This window comes from Physeter macrocephalus, chromosome 8 (genome assembly GCF_002837175.3).
Source record: "Physeter macrocephalus isolate SW-GA chromosome 8, ASM283717v5, whole genome shotgun sequence".
Lineage (NCBI taxonomy): Eukaryota > Metazoa > Chordata > Mammalia > Artiodactyla > Physeteridae > Physeter > Physeter macrocephalus.
In genome coordinates this window covers 46737727-46753802 of record NC_041221.1, presented here as the reverse complement: position 1 = coordinate 46753802, position 16076 = coordinate 46737727, and the positions used below count along the sequence as shown (strand labels likewise).

At 32.1% G+C, this 16076-nt stretch overlaps 1 protein-coding gene across 1 annotated transcript in view; it reads right to left on the bottom strand.

The window, feature by feature from the left end:
• NIPBL (NIPBL cohesin loading factor) overlaps positions 1–16076 on the bottom strand; it is a 200997-nt gene that overhangs the window by 53384 nt on the left and 131537 nt on the right. The window contains exons 12-23 of the mRNA XM_028492844.2: positions 14224–14418; positions 13911–13982; positions 13726–13815; positions 12058–12161; positions 8630–8716; positions 6137–6368; positions 5180–5331; positions 4532–4612; positions 3968–4068; positions 2394–2532; positions 738–820; positions 11–143 (exon numbers count right to left, since the gene is read on the bottom strand). Coding sequence (XP_028348645.2) covers positions 11–143; positions 738–820; positions 2394–2532; positions 3968–4068; positions 4532–4612; positions 5180–5331; positions 6137–6368; positions 8630–8716; positions 12058–12161; positions 13726–13815; positions 13911–13982; positions 14224–14418 — 1469 coding nt within the window. The remainder of the gene's footprint in view (positions 1–10; positions 144–737; positions 821–2393; positions 2533–3967; positions 4069–4531; positions 4613–5179; positions 5332–6136; positions 6369–8629; positions 8717–12057; positions 12162–13725; positions 13816–13910; positions 13983–14223; positions 14419–16076) is intronic.

Genomic DNA, 16076 nt, shown 5'->3' with positions numbered 1-16076 from the left:
ATACTCTTACCAACAGTCTCCCTAACAAACTAAGGAGTAGTTCAGCAGCTGGCCATTCAGGCTTATTGACTGTTGAAAGAAGGTCTTGAACAAAATTTTCAAATAGTGGTCTGTAATCTTCTTCACCTTGCTTACTACCACATCTGTTCAAAGATAAATAATGGAAAGGCTGTGAATTTAGGTGACATGTTCACCAATATGACTAAAACTTTGTTAACTAAGTTTTCCTCTTCTCTCATATCTAAACATGGTATAAGAGAGTACATTAAATAAAATAGGGTTTAAAATGAATCTGTTTCTCAATCTTCATTTTTTCCCCTACTACAGGGAATTAATTCATTTATTGACATTAACGTAATTTTCTGGCAAGTGTAACACATTTTAAATAATGACCACTGTTTTTCTATGAGATTACTATAAATTCTTATGAAAGCTAAGGAAACCTCTCTCCCCAAACTTTCCTATTCAATTAGAAAGTCCCAAAATTCACTGAAAAAAAATTATAGAATTTCAATCTAGAACTTTAACTTCGGGAGTTCAACATATGAGCAAGTTCGTAAAATTTTAGATTTTTAATATTCTAATTTCCTCATTTTAAAGATAAGGAAATCAGGGGTCAGGGAGATATAGTCAAGGTTCAGATTATGGCAGGAAGTTGGATTAATCTTTTACATAAAATAAATGAACTGTTCTCTATATGGCGAAAATAAAAATCAGATTATGTTAATTTTACTCACTTTTTAAGGAAGATGGAAAGGAAGTTTTGGGCTGTTCGCATGGCTGTTTCATAAGAATTGGTAATGACAACATCTTGGTCAACCTAGATTGAGAAAAATGAATTTATACAGATATAAGAAATAACCAACATACAAGTTATTTCAGTTGCTATTGCCATGTTATTACTGAATATAGGGGCAATACATTTAAATACTAAAAATCTTAACTATTATATATAAAAAGAGAAGCTACAATTAGCATACTAAATATATTTCAATACTTCATAAAAACTAAATAAAAATATTGATAGAGTTCATTTTTATTTATTAAAATATGTTAAGAGTGACAAATGTGTTTAACAAATGAAATATCAACAGTTGTTTATCATGATCAGAACAATTTTGATTGAAAATATCAACACAAAAAGAATTTCAAAAAAAATTGCAAGCTCAAAGTTTATGAAATGTTAGAGTATAATACTAAAAAAATTCAACTCCTTCATTAGAAATTTAAAGACTAGGATATAAATAGTTAATTCAAAGTTGTGGAAACCCGAAAAGTGAATACATATATGAAAAAGTTCACTAGTAAGCAGAAAAATGCGAAATATAACATGGTATCATTTCATACTAACCAGACTAGGCAAAATCAAAATGTAAGAATGTAAACCAGAACACCACTTTAGTGAGAAAACTGACAAGTTCCAGTGAAGTTAAAAGTGCATGTACACTATGATTTAATGTTCTATTTCTAAGTATATCTAGAGAAACTTTTGCTTCAAGTTGTTGTATGTCATATATGATGTGTTTAACCTAAATCAAAAAGAATCTAGCTTAGTTACATGTATTAAAAACAATGGTGAGTGAAAAAAATTAGCTGTAAATACGTCACTATATCATTTATGTAAATTAAAAAATTCTGTATCAAATTTATACAGATAAATAAATAAATGGATGAAGATAAACATTCACCAATGGTAAGGAAAGAAAAACTGAAAAGAGAACAGTGAGATTAGGAGAAGGGGAGAACAAAAGGGAATGTCAAATGAATATTTTTGATATTCATTTTATACTTTATTAACCAGTCACTTTATTATTTATTACTATACACACAGCCACGACTGTAACAGAATTAGGAAATAAAATTATCCCTCTTTCTTTTGAACTTCGAGGTAAAACTATAAAACTTGGAAAAATTTTAAGTGTTGATGGGTAAGAGCTACAAAACCAAAAGCAAATCTTAGCTCTAAGTTACTCAATAGTGAGGGCATAAACTCATTTTCTGCAGGAATTTAACATTAATTATATTAACGATTATTTACTGTATGTGATTATAGATACTACATATTATAATTATAATATTATTCACTTTCACATTCAATATCTCACTTGAGTCTTACAACTTGTAATAGTAGGCTTGTTAGGTATTATCATTCCCATTTTATAGCTGAAGAAACAAACTCAGATTAAAACAATTCGTATGTTTCATGACTGGTGGATATAATAGTCAGGACAAGAACTCAAGTCTCCTAAAACTTAGTTTAATGCTCTACAAGGATCTGTAAGCCCAGTCATGAAGCCCTAATTAAGAACTTGAGTTTTATAAGAATGGCAGAGAATATAGTTGCTTCCTCCTACAAAAATACACAGTTATAAAACTTACAAATGATTCCTTACTTTTTTATTTGAGTCCTCTTCTGAATTAGAGTCCTTCTCTGATGATGGTAAGTGTACCACACACTGAATTAGTTGTAAAACCAGTGCTGTAACCATCTGAATATACATAGGCTCTCCATCCATATCACTACTGTTTAACCTTTAATGGAGAAGAAGATATTTAAATCTTAGAGTATGAAGAGAATTTCATTTTACATGTCATCTATGATCTGAAAGTTTCAGGATGCTTCCTTTATCAATACTTCTAGGCATTGTCTTTACTGCTTATAATAGTGTCCTTAAGTCTAATTATTTCTAACTTATCAAAAAACCAACTAAATGCCTATGCATAGATAATTAAAATAGTCAAAGGAAAAATGCAGTATTTAATATAAAATTCTATACTTTACATATGTACTGCAGATTGAAAAATTATAACAAAAAGTATCAATATTTTTCAAAATGATTTTTAAAACGAGAAGTCTTCAGTGTTTCCCAATGCCCAGGCATTCTGGTATTCATTTTCTTATTAAAATCTGCTACATAGTCAGCTCCTGATCATATGTTAGAGTATGAGTGACACAGAATATAAAATATTCTATGTTAAAGAGTATTTTATGACATAGCATATAAAAAATCAAATTTTAAATCTTTTTGTTTAAAAGATAGTTAAAAACGTAAGAATTCCTTTAGATGTTGATAGCTTTTCTTCAGCTTTTAATGGACAATAGATGTTTATCAATACACAGTCTAAAAAATTAAGATAAAAACAATTATTTTACAGAAGACAGCCTTCAAAACAATCTAAATATAACCCTATATGCTAGGTCAACACATTTAATCAGCCAGGAATATTATAATGATACTTATGAAAATGATGATGATTACCTATGCCAACAAAGGCAATAATGCTGACCACAGCAGTGGATAACATTCCTTAGTTACTCTGTGCTTAGTGATTAAGAGCGTTTAATCATCATGTCTATTTTCTATACTTCTGTTAGAGTAATTTTTCAGCTCTCTTTTTAAAATATTATGTAATGACTTACTACTATATAAAGGATTAAGTTCAAGTTCCTTCGTAAGGCTTATAAAATCCTTGAACTGCCTCTGACTCTGGAGCCGTATTTCCTATTGCTCTTCTCAGAGGCCAATAGTTCTTAACCAGGGATGATCTTGCCCTTCAGAGGACGTTTGTCAGTGTCTAGTGAAAATTTTGGTGATTGTAATTTGAAAAGGTGAGTTTCTTTTGGTATCTATTAGGTAGAGGTCAAGGATGCTGCTAAGCATCTTACTATGTACAGGACAGCACTGCAAATAAAGTATTATCTGGCCCAAAATGTCAATAACGCCAAGACTGAAAATCCTTGCCACAGATCTTTACACTTGAGAATCACTGAACTTTTAAGTCTCTAAAATGTGCATTGTTATTTCTCACAACTAAGGTATTCTTCACGCTGTTCTGAGACTGAATTGCCTCTCTTTTATTTCATCATTAAAATAAAAATTAGACAGAAATGATAAAGAATAAATATATGATGGCTACAGTACAATAGAGTTCTTCATTATACTCGGACTTTGCTATAGTTAGTTACCTGAAGTTCCTTAAGCTCCTCTTGCTGGTAGGTAATCTTGCAAGTGAAGTAAAAATTTCTTCCAAAATTAACTGCCTATGCTTTTCATATCTTGAGAATACCTATTTAGTAATTATAAGATTCCAAATTAAGTTTGTTATAATTATTTGAAAATAAACAAAAATGACACTATACCATGTGATAAAAATATTATCTGCCATTTAGAATGAAAATGTTTTCATCATCTTCGATGGCAATGACTTAATTTGCTCAACTTTTCTATCATTAATTATGACATTCTTGTAGAAGTCATAGTATGCTAGTTTCATCTAGAGGAATATGATATCTTGGGTATGAAACGTAAGCCAAGATTTAAATGATTTAAAATAATTGATTTTATAGTAAATATTAAGGAATTATTAACTGAAATATTTTTAAATATTTAGACGTGTTCGAAATCTAAGGCATACTAAAGTAGTCCTCACGGAAAACTCAAATCTGCAGTAGTTTTTGCACATTTGGATTGAACAATACCACTGTTATTTTTCTGAGAGATAACTAAAAATGTGAACTGATTATACTTACTGCAGTGACTAACTTAATGGCACACAACTGTAATTCACTGACATTTTCCACAAAAAATGGTGTTATTCCCATTGATGACACCTGCACAGACACAGACAGTAATCAGTACACATCTGTAATAGATTTCAGTAATTTCATTCTACCTTACTAAATCCCAAAGCATTCATAAACTTCTGGAAAACACTGAGAGCATTTTCTTTTCCCTCATCAATCAGCACCTAGTTTTTCCTTTTGTTCCCTTTCACCCTCAAGGAAATTAGCCCAGACCTTCCTTCATAGCTGTCATTCCTCTGATTTCTAACTTCTGGATTGATAAATGTCACAGGAATGTAAAAAACAAAAAATAGTTCACTGTTCTGGAAGAAGTATCCTGACATATTTTAAAGGAAATGATCATTTATCTTTCAAATAATTTACAGTTTAGAATTTATACTACATTCACCTGTCTTCTGCCCCAAATGTTTCTTTTTAAAACTTCCCTAGACTCTTATTTCTTCCATTTAGATATAAAATACTCTGAATGGAAAAAATTAACAAAGTGCTGGTATTATTATTGAGTGAGCAAGGTTATACTGAACTCAATTAGGTCCCTTATTCTCCTTTATTTTTTGGGTCTAGAAATATGGAAAATGCTTGAAAAAAACTTACCTGAAGAATTGTTGTGTCTGTAAGAAGCTGTATTTCTAGTAGTTCTGATAAGCTGCTAACAATGTCACAAACTTTATTATAAAGCATTACTATTACTCTCTGCTTATGGGTAGAACATTTAGCCCGTTTTGCCTTTGAACTTAATAAGCCTCCTAAAATGAAAAAAAATTCAAAACAAGGAATATATCAACTTTTAATAATGTTTATTAAAAAGTAATAAAACTGCTTTCTGAATTAAAAGAACACACCTTTTTTCCCCCTATATAAAAATAAAACCTGGCAAATAAAGCTGTCTATTTATTAAAAGAGAAAATTATTCTTTAGGGAATATTCAGTTAGGAAGTCAAAATTCTTATAACAGATAATTCACGGTACATTTCAATGGCTATTAAATTCTTGTATCTTAAGAATTACTTTATTTCTATTTTTTTCCACTGATTGGAGCAGGATATTAAGATTATATTTCCCTTGAAATCAACTTGCAATAATTAAACAACAGGTAATTAATGGTAGATATTTGTGATCCAAGTTTGCCCTCCTCTCTTTAAATGTATACATGTTAACATACATGACTCATTTATAAAGATTATAAATAAGAGAAAGAATTATATATCTTTAATCAACCCATTTTGTAGATAATATTTTGGGTAAAATTTGGGGGAAATGATAAATGGAACCAGAAGCTACTATTATCTGGGAAAATCTTAGACCAGTAGAAATTACCTCTTATTATATGTAAATAGTTGCTAAAGAAATTATTACTGAACAAGTACTGGATTAAAACAAGTTCTATATTCTAGTCAAATGTAAGCCAGTGTTTATTACAACTTATATAATCAAACAATTTTGGTGCCATTTTAAGTCATTGCATTCTGACCCATCCGACGTGGTAAAATTATGTAACGGGTAATTTTGATATTATACTAAAAAACTATCAGTATAAAAGGGCAAACTAACCTCCATGAGGATCTAATCTGTAAACAGGATCATACTGAGGATAAAGTGTATTCTGCAAATGAAATTTAGTGTACTGTATAACTCTTTCGATTACATCCTCAATATATACAGCTTTTGGCATGTTAGGGGATGTCATAATGTTGATAGTTGTAAGACAGGCATCTGCTGATTTTGTCACTCTCTCCATAATAAGGTCTCTCCATAACCTTTCTTCTTCTTCAGTATCATTATTCTATAAAACAGTACATTGTTAATGAAATGGAAATAAACACATTTATAGGTTAAAATATTTTTTAAAAATTATAATATATTTGATTTTCATGGTTGTAAACTTGGTTGAGAGTTATCATGTGTGTATATTTAAAGAATATCAGGAATGAAGTACAAATACTTATATTACATTAAGTATGATTTTTGTTTCAATGTTTCCAAACATAATGTACTCTTATCTCATAATTTCACCACTAAATGACATTCCAATAACAAACTTATAGTTATGTTTATCTTCTGTGTAATTTATTCAAATCTACGATTTTAGCGAAAAGATCATAATTATACATAAATCATTTTGTGTTTGGGGTTAAAAACATTATGATAATATTAAAGCTTTTTAGTTCTGCTTGCTCTTGTGAGAGCAAAAGAAAAATTAAGAACAAAGGATAGACCCTTATTTAAAAGTAGTAAAATGTTATCGACTCAATCACTCCTAATAACTGTTTTTCAACAATACTGTATTTTTGAAACTGAGATTAAAAAGTGATTATGTAGACTACTGAAAACATAATTTATTTTCTAAAATAGATAATTCAACAACTGACAGACTAAATTTTAATTTACACATCAGCAACCTGCATTACAACTGGGGAAAAGTGCTTTTAATCTTACTTTTAAAGTGAAAATTCCTCTATCACATCCTTAGTTATGAAATATCAACTTCATGTTCTAGGTATACTTGTGTATGCATGCTATTCAAAGCTTATAACATTGGGAAAAGGAATAAATAAAAGTATAATATTTGTAAAACACAGAAGGGCTTTCTAAATCACTAATGCCTAAAAACTCAATCTCTAACTTTCTTTCATTTTACTACTTACATACCTACTTAAAAAAATAAAGTAACTTTTGATATTGAAATTGCTGTTTCGAAGAGTCAGTTTAGGAGGTTCATCACTCATATCAACATTAAGGCTTAAATGCAACACACTAAATAGTGCTAAGGTTTTCAGGAATGAAAATAATTTCATTAAAACTGAGTCAGCCAGTTCTCCAGAACTCTAGATTCTTGATATTTACCACAATTTCTTGCCAAAGTGTTTTAAATAAAACTTGTAAACTAAAAATGTAGTATATTGCCACTACAGGTTCTCTAATCCCTTAGTTTCTATGATTCAAAAACTAATTTTAAAAGGGCATTGGAAAAATATGGATATATTTAATAAAGCATAGAAATACCACCTGAGATTATTTCTCTACATTTTAAAATTCCATGTAGATCACTTAGCACTCCTGTGGCTTCTGCAAACATCAAGAACATTTCCCTCACGAGATATAATCCAGTGCATGGGCTAAATACATACAGTATGTATGTACATATGAGAATGGAAGCATTATCTACCAAAAATGTTAACAGTGGTTACTGCTGGATGAAAATTGAACCTTTCTGCTTTTTGTGTTTTGAAAATTTTCTATAATACACTACTTTTGTAATCAGTCATTTAAAAATAAAGAAATTTCATTAACTCAAAACATTCCCAAATCCTTATCTCTTACATTAAATTCCTATAAGCATTAGTGTTTGAATTCATTAATGTTAGACACCAAGATCAATTCAAATGCACATATGATTTTGAAAGTCTGCTATAATGCTAGGAAGGTAGATCCCAGTTCATAAACCATTATACCACGTTGCCACTGCTTTTGATAAAACATACTAAAATGTAACGACAGTTGCAGTTAACATTTATTGAGAACTTATAATGTGCCAGACGTTGTTAAGCAGGTTACATGAATTTATTTAATATCCTTTCAACAACCATTTGAGCTAGATATAAAAACAATACATAAGGATTAATATTTTAGGATACATTAGGAAATCACCATAAGGTTTCCAACTATTTATTTCTCCAGGGAAGGTCAAGGAAAAGAATTACTACCTACTAACATTTTATAAATGAAAAGACATTTTAAATACTCATCCACTTAGAAAAGGAAGAGCATAATGTAAGATTAAAGAATGGTCTTTTGAATTGAATGATTTTGCATCTGTTACTATTCTTATTTATATCAAAGCTGTGAATTGATAATGTGTAACATTAATTTTAAACAGCTAAAAATCCAATTCTAACTGCAAGGCTAAATGTGAACTCGTAAATGTGGTAACAAGCTCAAATTAATGAAATTTGGAATTTTCCCTATAAATCAAAGTTCCATATGAAAAATTTTACATCTTAACAATAGAAAGGGTAAAGTTAACAACATGGATCTTAAACTTACATGATTTAACAAAGTGGAGAGCTTTGACCCATCTTGAATATTCTTTTCCAAGATATTTAGGACTTTCACAGTTTTGTCAGTGGAAAGCTAAAATGGAAGCATAAATTCTTTCATCAATCATTGGTAAACGTAATAAATTATTCAAGAACTATTCTGTACAATTATTCCCTTTGGCCAATGGAATATACAGCATTAACACCCTCTTAAAGAGTGGAAAAATAAAACTTTCCTACTTAGATCCTCTACTAAAATCTGATTATGTAGAGAACTTAATTACTTACTTTTGAAAGACAGATAGCAAACACAGAATGGGCACATATGTATGTTACTAACTCAAATCTTACCACATAGCTGGTTAAGACTGAATTTGTTCTGATGTCTGGTCCCTTGCTCTTATTAAAGTGACACTGAACATGCATACGAACGCACAGGCACAAACACACACTCTCTAAACATTTCATCTGTTGAATTAACTATAACACGGTTTCCACACCACAATGTTATTTAGCGGGTGTCTTAAAATCCCAGGTAATATTTTGAATAACAGAAGCCTGAATCTGAGAATGATAAAAGTTACAAACGTGATAACACTGCTTTATTTGGTAGAAATTTTTCTTATTTTTAAAATATCTGTTTCATTTCTTACAAATAATGTTTTCTATATTTAAAAAATTAATAGTTGATTTAGAGATTCTGAGAGGAAGCAACTGTTACTCATTCCCTTGATTGAATAGGTCTCCTTTTAGACTCTTATCATGCAGCTAGGAGTCTTACTGGAATCAGCCAGAAGAGTCAAATGGGAGCATCAATAGAATAACTTGACATTAAGTACATTTTGATTATTCGTATGCTGGCTTACAGAAAAAATTTCCCCCAAATATTGCTTTAGATAATTTCACAACAGATTAAACTACTGAGACTTTTGGTAAACTGTCCACGCTTTGAAAATATTCAGCAAATTCACCTTTCGAAACAGAAATATTAGCTACACGTAACTATAAAACTTATGAAATAAAACCTAAGATTGGCATTGGCACTTCAGAAAACTGAAGCCACATTCCTGTATACAAAAGAAATCAACATATCCCTCACTGCACACAGTAATAGCAATGTGAACTAACAGTACATTAATTCTTGGTTAATTATGTGATATGTCTGTATAGCTTTAAAAACCAAACTCAAGGAACCTTTGTGCACTGTTGGTAGGAATGTAAATTGGTGCTGCCACTATGGAAAACCAGTATGGAGGCTCCTCAAAAAATTAAAAATAGAACTACCATAAAATCAAACAATTCCACTTCTGGGTACATATCTGAAGGAAACAAAAACACTAACTTCATAAGCTATATGCACCCCCATGTTCAGTAGAGCATTATTTACAATAGCCAAGACATGGAAGCAACCAAAGTGTCCACTGGTAGATGAATGGATAAAGAAAATGTGGTGTGTGTGTGTGTGTGTGTGTGTGTGTGTGTGTGTGTGTGTATTCAGCCATGAAAAAGAAGGAAATCTTGTCATTTGCAACAACATGGATGGACCTTGATGGCATTATGCTAAGAGAAGTAAGTCAGACAGAGAAAGATAAATGCCATTATGATCTCACCTATACGTGGAATCTAAAAAAAAAGATTCATAGATATAAAGAACACATTGGTGGTTGCTAAAGGTGGGAAGTGGGGGTGGGTGAAGTTGGTGGTCAAAAGGTACAAATTTCCAGTTATGAGATAAGTAAGTCCTAGGAATATAATGTATAGCACAGTGACTATAGGTAATAATACTGCAGTTTATATTTGCAAGTTGCTAAGAGAATAGAACTTAAAGGTCTCATCATAAGAAAAACACTGTAACTATGTGTGGTGATGTTAACTAGATTAACTGTTGTATCATTTTGCAGTACATACAAATATTGAATTGTTACCTTGTACACCTGAAACTAATATAAATGAATACAAAATGAATAAGTGATTATATCTTAACTTTGGAAAAAACATTAAAATATTTCCCAGTCTACTTTAAAACTCAGTAAATAAGTTTAATTTGTTGAGAGGATAAATTCTTCAGGTAAATATAGTCTTCTATTAATTCTTTTACTATTCTTGGAGAACAAATCATTATCTCTGCATTATAGACTAAGAAACTTAAGACTTAGAGTAGATAATTCTATATAAGAGGAGCCTGATTAAAAGAGGAGGAGAGAGGATTTGTCTTGAAATTATATTTGCATAGCAATCATGCAGTGGTTTAGGGGGTGACTGGTAGCTCATAAAGATTATGGGAAGCTAGCCCTTGATGCTGTCACTATTGTTTAAAGTTATTATTAATGAAGAAATATTCTGCTATTCCATTAGCGCAATGAGACTACTCAGCAACGGAGCGCTCAGAGGAAAGACAACTCACGAAAGTCATTATAAAGCCTACAGCAATGAGGTTCTGTACTTATTAACAATTAATGTGTTAACAGACATAGAGAACAGATTTGTGGTTACCAAGGGGGTGGGGGAGTGGGGAAGGGAAGGACTGGGAGTTTGGGATTAGCAGATGCAAGCTATTATATATAGGATGGATAAACAAAAAGGTATAGCACAGGGAACTATATTCAATATCCTGTGATAAACTATAATGGAAAAGAATCTGAAAAAGAATATATATAGATGTGTAACTGAATCACTTTGCTGTACAGCAGAAATTAACACACTGTAAATCAACTATACTTCAATAAATAAACTAAAAAAACCCCCAACAATTAATGTGTAAAAACTGTGGCTTTACTCTTTCACCGATGTAAATGGCTAAAGGAAATGTCAAAGAAAAATTTAGTGTATTTCTGCATTTAAATAATCTAAATATGTGAGACAATGAAAAAATAAACAGTGACAAAAATCCAGGACTGTGACTCTTTCAATGCAAAAATGACTTTCTTCAGAATGACTGCAGAATATTTCTTTGATTCAAGCTTTGTTGTTTTTTTTGTTTGTTTGTTTTTTTCCTAAGAAATAATTCTGGGGACTTCCCTGGTGGCACAGTGGTTAAGAATCCTCCTGCCAATGCAGGGGACACAGGTTCGATCTCTGGTCTGGGAAGATCCCACATGCTGTGGAGCAACTAAGCCCGTGCGCCACAACTACTGAGCCTGCGTTCTAGAGCCCGAGAGCCACAACTACTGAGGCCCATGCACCTAGAGCCCGTGCTCCTCAACAAGAGAAGCCAGCGCAATGAGAAGCCTGTGCACCACAAGGAAGACCCAATGCAGCCAAAAATAAATAAATACAATAAATAAATTTATTTTTTAAAAAAAGAAATAATTCTGTTATACTCTCAGAAGGCAACCATGAATTTTCTTTTCATCATTACTTACTTTATGTAAACTTTGCAATTTACCTTTAAAACTTTAATTTCAATTAAGTTATAAATTTTACTTTAGTAGATACCTTATCCATTATACCCATTGCTTTAATTTTAGCAGATTCACTGCCAAGTTCGTTAAGCTGATGTTTTCCTAACAGCAGTTCCTGAGGAATTTCATCATCGTCACCTGAAAAATCAATCCAAACACACACAGTTTAGGTAAAAGAAACAGCTCAAAATAGTAAGCTTTACTTCTTAATAATTTCTGGATATACAAACAGATATAAACAAACTAAAATAACATCCTAGGACACGTCTGTAAACCTCAAGCAAACCCTGAATGAAAGGGGACAGGTTAAAATTAGAGCTCTGACTAAGTTGGGAAGATGAGATATCTTATCTTTACTGCTTTATGACCCTTCTCAACCAAACTCTCTGCCCCAGGAGGCTGACCTGTATGGACTACATCAACAGTCTCCCATGCCCTCTGGCTTCTGTTTGGGTTCAGCCAGTGGGTTGCCCTGTCAGAAGATCAAAGAGAAGGAGAGTGAGGTCAGGGTATTTATATCCCTGACTCCTTCCTTGCAAGGTCTGCTCAAGCTGCCTATGTCCTCTGACCAAAAGATTACTTCTTTTTTCATGGCAACCTATTCTACAACTTTTTTTCCTTTTCCTTTTGACTGAGTTCTGTTGATTTCACTTTACCCTTGTTCCTTTGGGTGTAGGGATGGTAAATGTTCCAAGTCTGGGTTTTGGCTGTATTCTGACCCCATCTTTGTAATTAGTCTCTTTGTAAATAACTCCTTCTCAAATTATCCTAATTTGAGAGAGCCATATGACTTCCTGTTGGGATCTTAAATGACACGGAAGACAGTTTCCCAGCACAGAATTGGAAAGTTTTAGAAATGATGAGATAGATATTTCAAATAATGGGGAAATGCATTAATGATACTTAGGCAAGTAACTGTCACAAAAACAAATACTTTCAAAATAAAGGGTAATATACCTTTTAATGCATTTTCAAATAGATGTACTAATATCAGAATTATTGTACGCCATCTAGCTTTTGTATAAATTAGTGTCTGTATCTACTAAAAGTGGCATAAAATTGTTGAGAGTAGCTCTAAACACTGTAAGCAGTGTTTTTTTATAAGCCTAACACCTTTAGATCTATAGATATGACCTTTACATATTACCGTAAATGTAATATTACATTAATCCTATTGTATTCTGATTGCTTTTCTATTTTGTTTTCCTTATTAGATTCTGTATTACTTAAAGCCAGGGAGGGGTTGGGGTATTTATCTCTGCACCTCTAGCACTTAACATACTACTGACAAACAGTAATTATTTAATAAATATTGGCTTTTAGAATAAATTAAATATGTTCCTATTTCTGCATCTTTGCTCATATTAGTACCCATCTTATCTAGGGCCCATTCAAGTTTCATCTGCATAAAGGCTTCCCTAATTACTCTAACCTACTGTGGTAGCTGCACTCTCAGGACTCTTAAAAAAACACTATCAACACTTAACTAATTTAATACTTGATTTTTATACCAAAGTTTTCAGTTACTTGATAACACAGACTAGACTTGACTCCACAGCTAGGTTTCAAGTTTCTTAAGAGCACAGACCATGCCTCTGTATCCACTAGAGTAACTGGCAGAAAGCTTAACACATAGGTAAATAAATATATCTTAAATTCAGTTTATATTTAGAGGTAAACAAATATTTTTAAATGACTTTACCAAATGCAGTAAAATCCATATCTTCTAAATTATCCAAAATATTCTCTATTGAGGCTGTGAATCTCTTAAAAGTTGAAGAATCCATCATTTCTGGAACAGAGGAAAAAAACCCCGAAAACTTATTATCCACATTCCAAGTAGAAAACTGAAGTTGAAGACTGAATAAAGACAAACTGAAATGTTACCTTCAGGTGTTAATTTTGGTTCATAAGCTTTCCGCTTCTTCTGTTTTTCTTTTTTCTTCATTTTTCTAGCAACTAAAATGAACAAAAAGAAATACTGAAATGCAGTAATTACAACTTAAAATATATGTATTTGTTTCTACTTTCTTCCTGAACATTAAATACTTTAACAATAATCATTGCTAATCCAAACTTTTGTCTTGATTAAAAATTAGTTGTTAATTAGTTCATAAAAAAGGTAGAAAAATTCTTCAAAGTTAAAGTCCTAAATTTAAAATCAGCTTATGTAAGAAATCCGTTGACACTGATGCATTACCCTCACTAAGGCTGGGAGGAGGAGAATAATCTTCCATGTCAGAATCTGACGGGCTTCGGTTTCGATAACGACCACCTGAACTCCTTCTTCCTTCATGAGAATGGCCACTTCTCCTATGATCCCCAGAGCTTCTTCTGTCACGCTCTTCATATTCCCAAGCTTTATCATCATCTTTTTTATGTCGCTTCCTAGAGGCTAGAAGCAAATCCCCATGACAAATAATTTACCTCATTTAAAAGACTATTAAAACTTGTACTTTAAAAATGAATTACGTGGAAGAAAAAATCTTCATTGTGTGGGTCTAGGAAATTCTGAATCATTCTGTTTAAGCAGAAATATAAATTATGGTACAGAAATGGTATCACTTATTTTAGCATTTATCTAGATTTAGAAAATTTTACATGAAATGGGTTTGCTAATAAATGTAGATAGGAAAGTTCTGGGAATTAAACCACAGTGATCATTTCAAAGAGGTATTCAGTGAGTCAGTAAAGATAATATCTAAACTTCAGGGTTAATTAAGACATATAAAACAAACTTTCTCTAGAATTTGGATAAAACCCAGAAACACCTTTAAGCATTTGGACTGTTGATGGAGAGTGGGGTTTGGAGGAAAAGTAAACTTTTGAGAAAGTGTTACAGAATGTGGGTAACCATGCATACTGTCAATTAACAGCCAAGTTAAGCCCACAACTCAGCTATAAATTCAACAAACTCTGATAACCTAACATCGCAAACTACAAAGACAGAATAAACCTGTATAGTTGTAAATACTCACATATTGAATTCAGTTCTCCAACAATATACTTGCTTAAACCCAAGGAGACAACTTGTAAGCTTATGCATGCTAGGTAAGCATATTTATGTATGTTACCTTCAATCCCTTCCCCATTCTTCCAGAGGCATAAACATTCTGCTAAAATCATCAGTACTGACAGGAGCCTCTAGGCAGAACTGGCAAACAGATCTCATCTGACACATCAACTCTGATCAACTGGTTGTAGCTGCCTAAAGCATAATGTTGAGAATAATTCTGAGCCCTGAGACAAAGCACCATATTTCAGCAAGAAAGACTGATTGGAAATGCCTGTCCAGTGAGAACTGGAGGGAATACAAGTGAAAAATATTTACTATACCTGCTCTAGAGTATAAGCACTACCACATTAAAACCAGGATAGAGAACTGATATGTTCTCCATCTTGGGATCATACACTGGGTGTGTGACCACATGTTGCTGACAGTGAATTACTTTCTAGTCTGTTAATCTGAATCTGACTCCCTTGCTTTCTTGTGACTCACTTCTATTCTGAATCCTTAACTATGATCAATACCCAAGTATTTAAGACAAAACTCTTTTGCTTGAGTCCCTAGTTCCCGACTTGGCTTAGATTTAAGGATGCCAACCTTTGGCCCATGCACTCTATGCTTATGCCGATGTCCTTCTGTGTGGGTAATCAATGTCTATACCTTGGCTAATCATACCTTTATATGCTGCCCTAGCTACTCCTATTCAAGAATCTACTGACAGCATGGCAAAGATAATTTTGTTTTCTCTTCTTTGTGGTCATAGGTTTGGCGTAGCAAGAGGACCTATGGATGTATTTAAATCTTCAGTGATTTTCTTCATAATTAGGTAAAAATTTGACTATGAAATATATGAAGGAGAGGCAGGATTTCCCCCTTTATGATTAGTGTGCCCCAGAACATTCTCCTAGTGAGGGGCTGTCTCATATACTAATAAAAGTAGGTGTGTATGCATGTGTCAGAGAAACAGGTAGTTTATGTATAGCATTCACTAAATGTTTTTTCAACAAGTACCGAAATACCTACTTTGAGGAATGACAACTAACAAG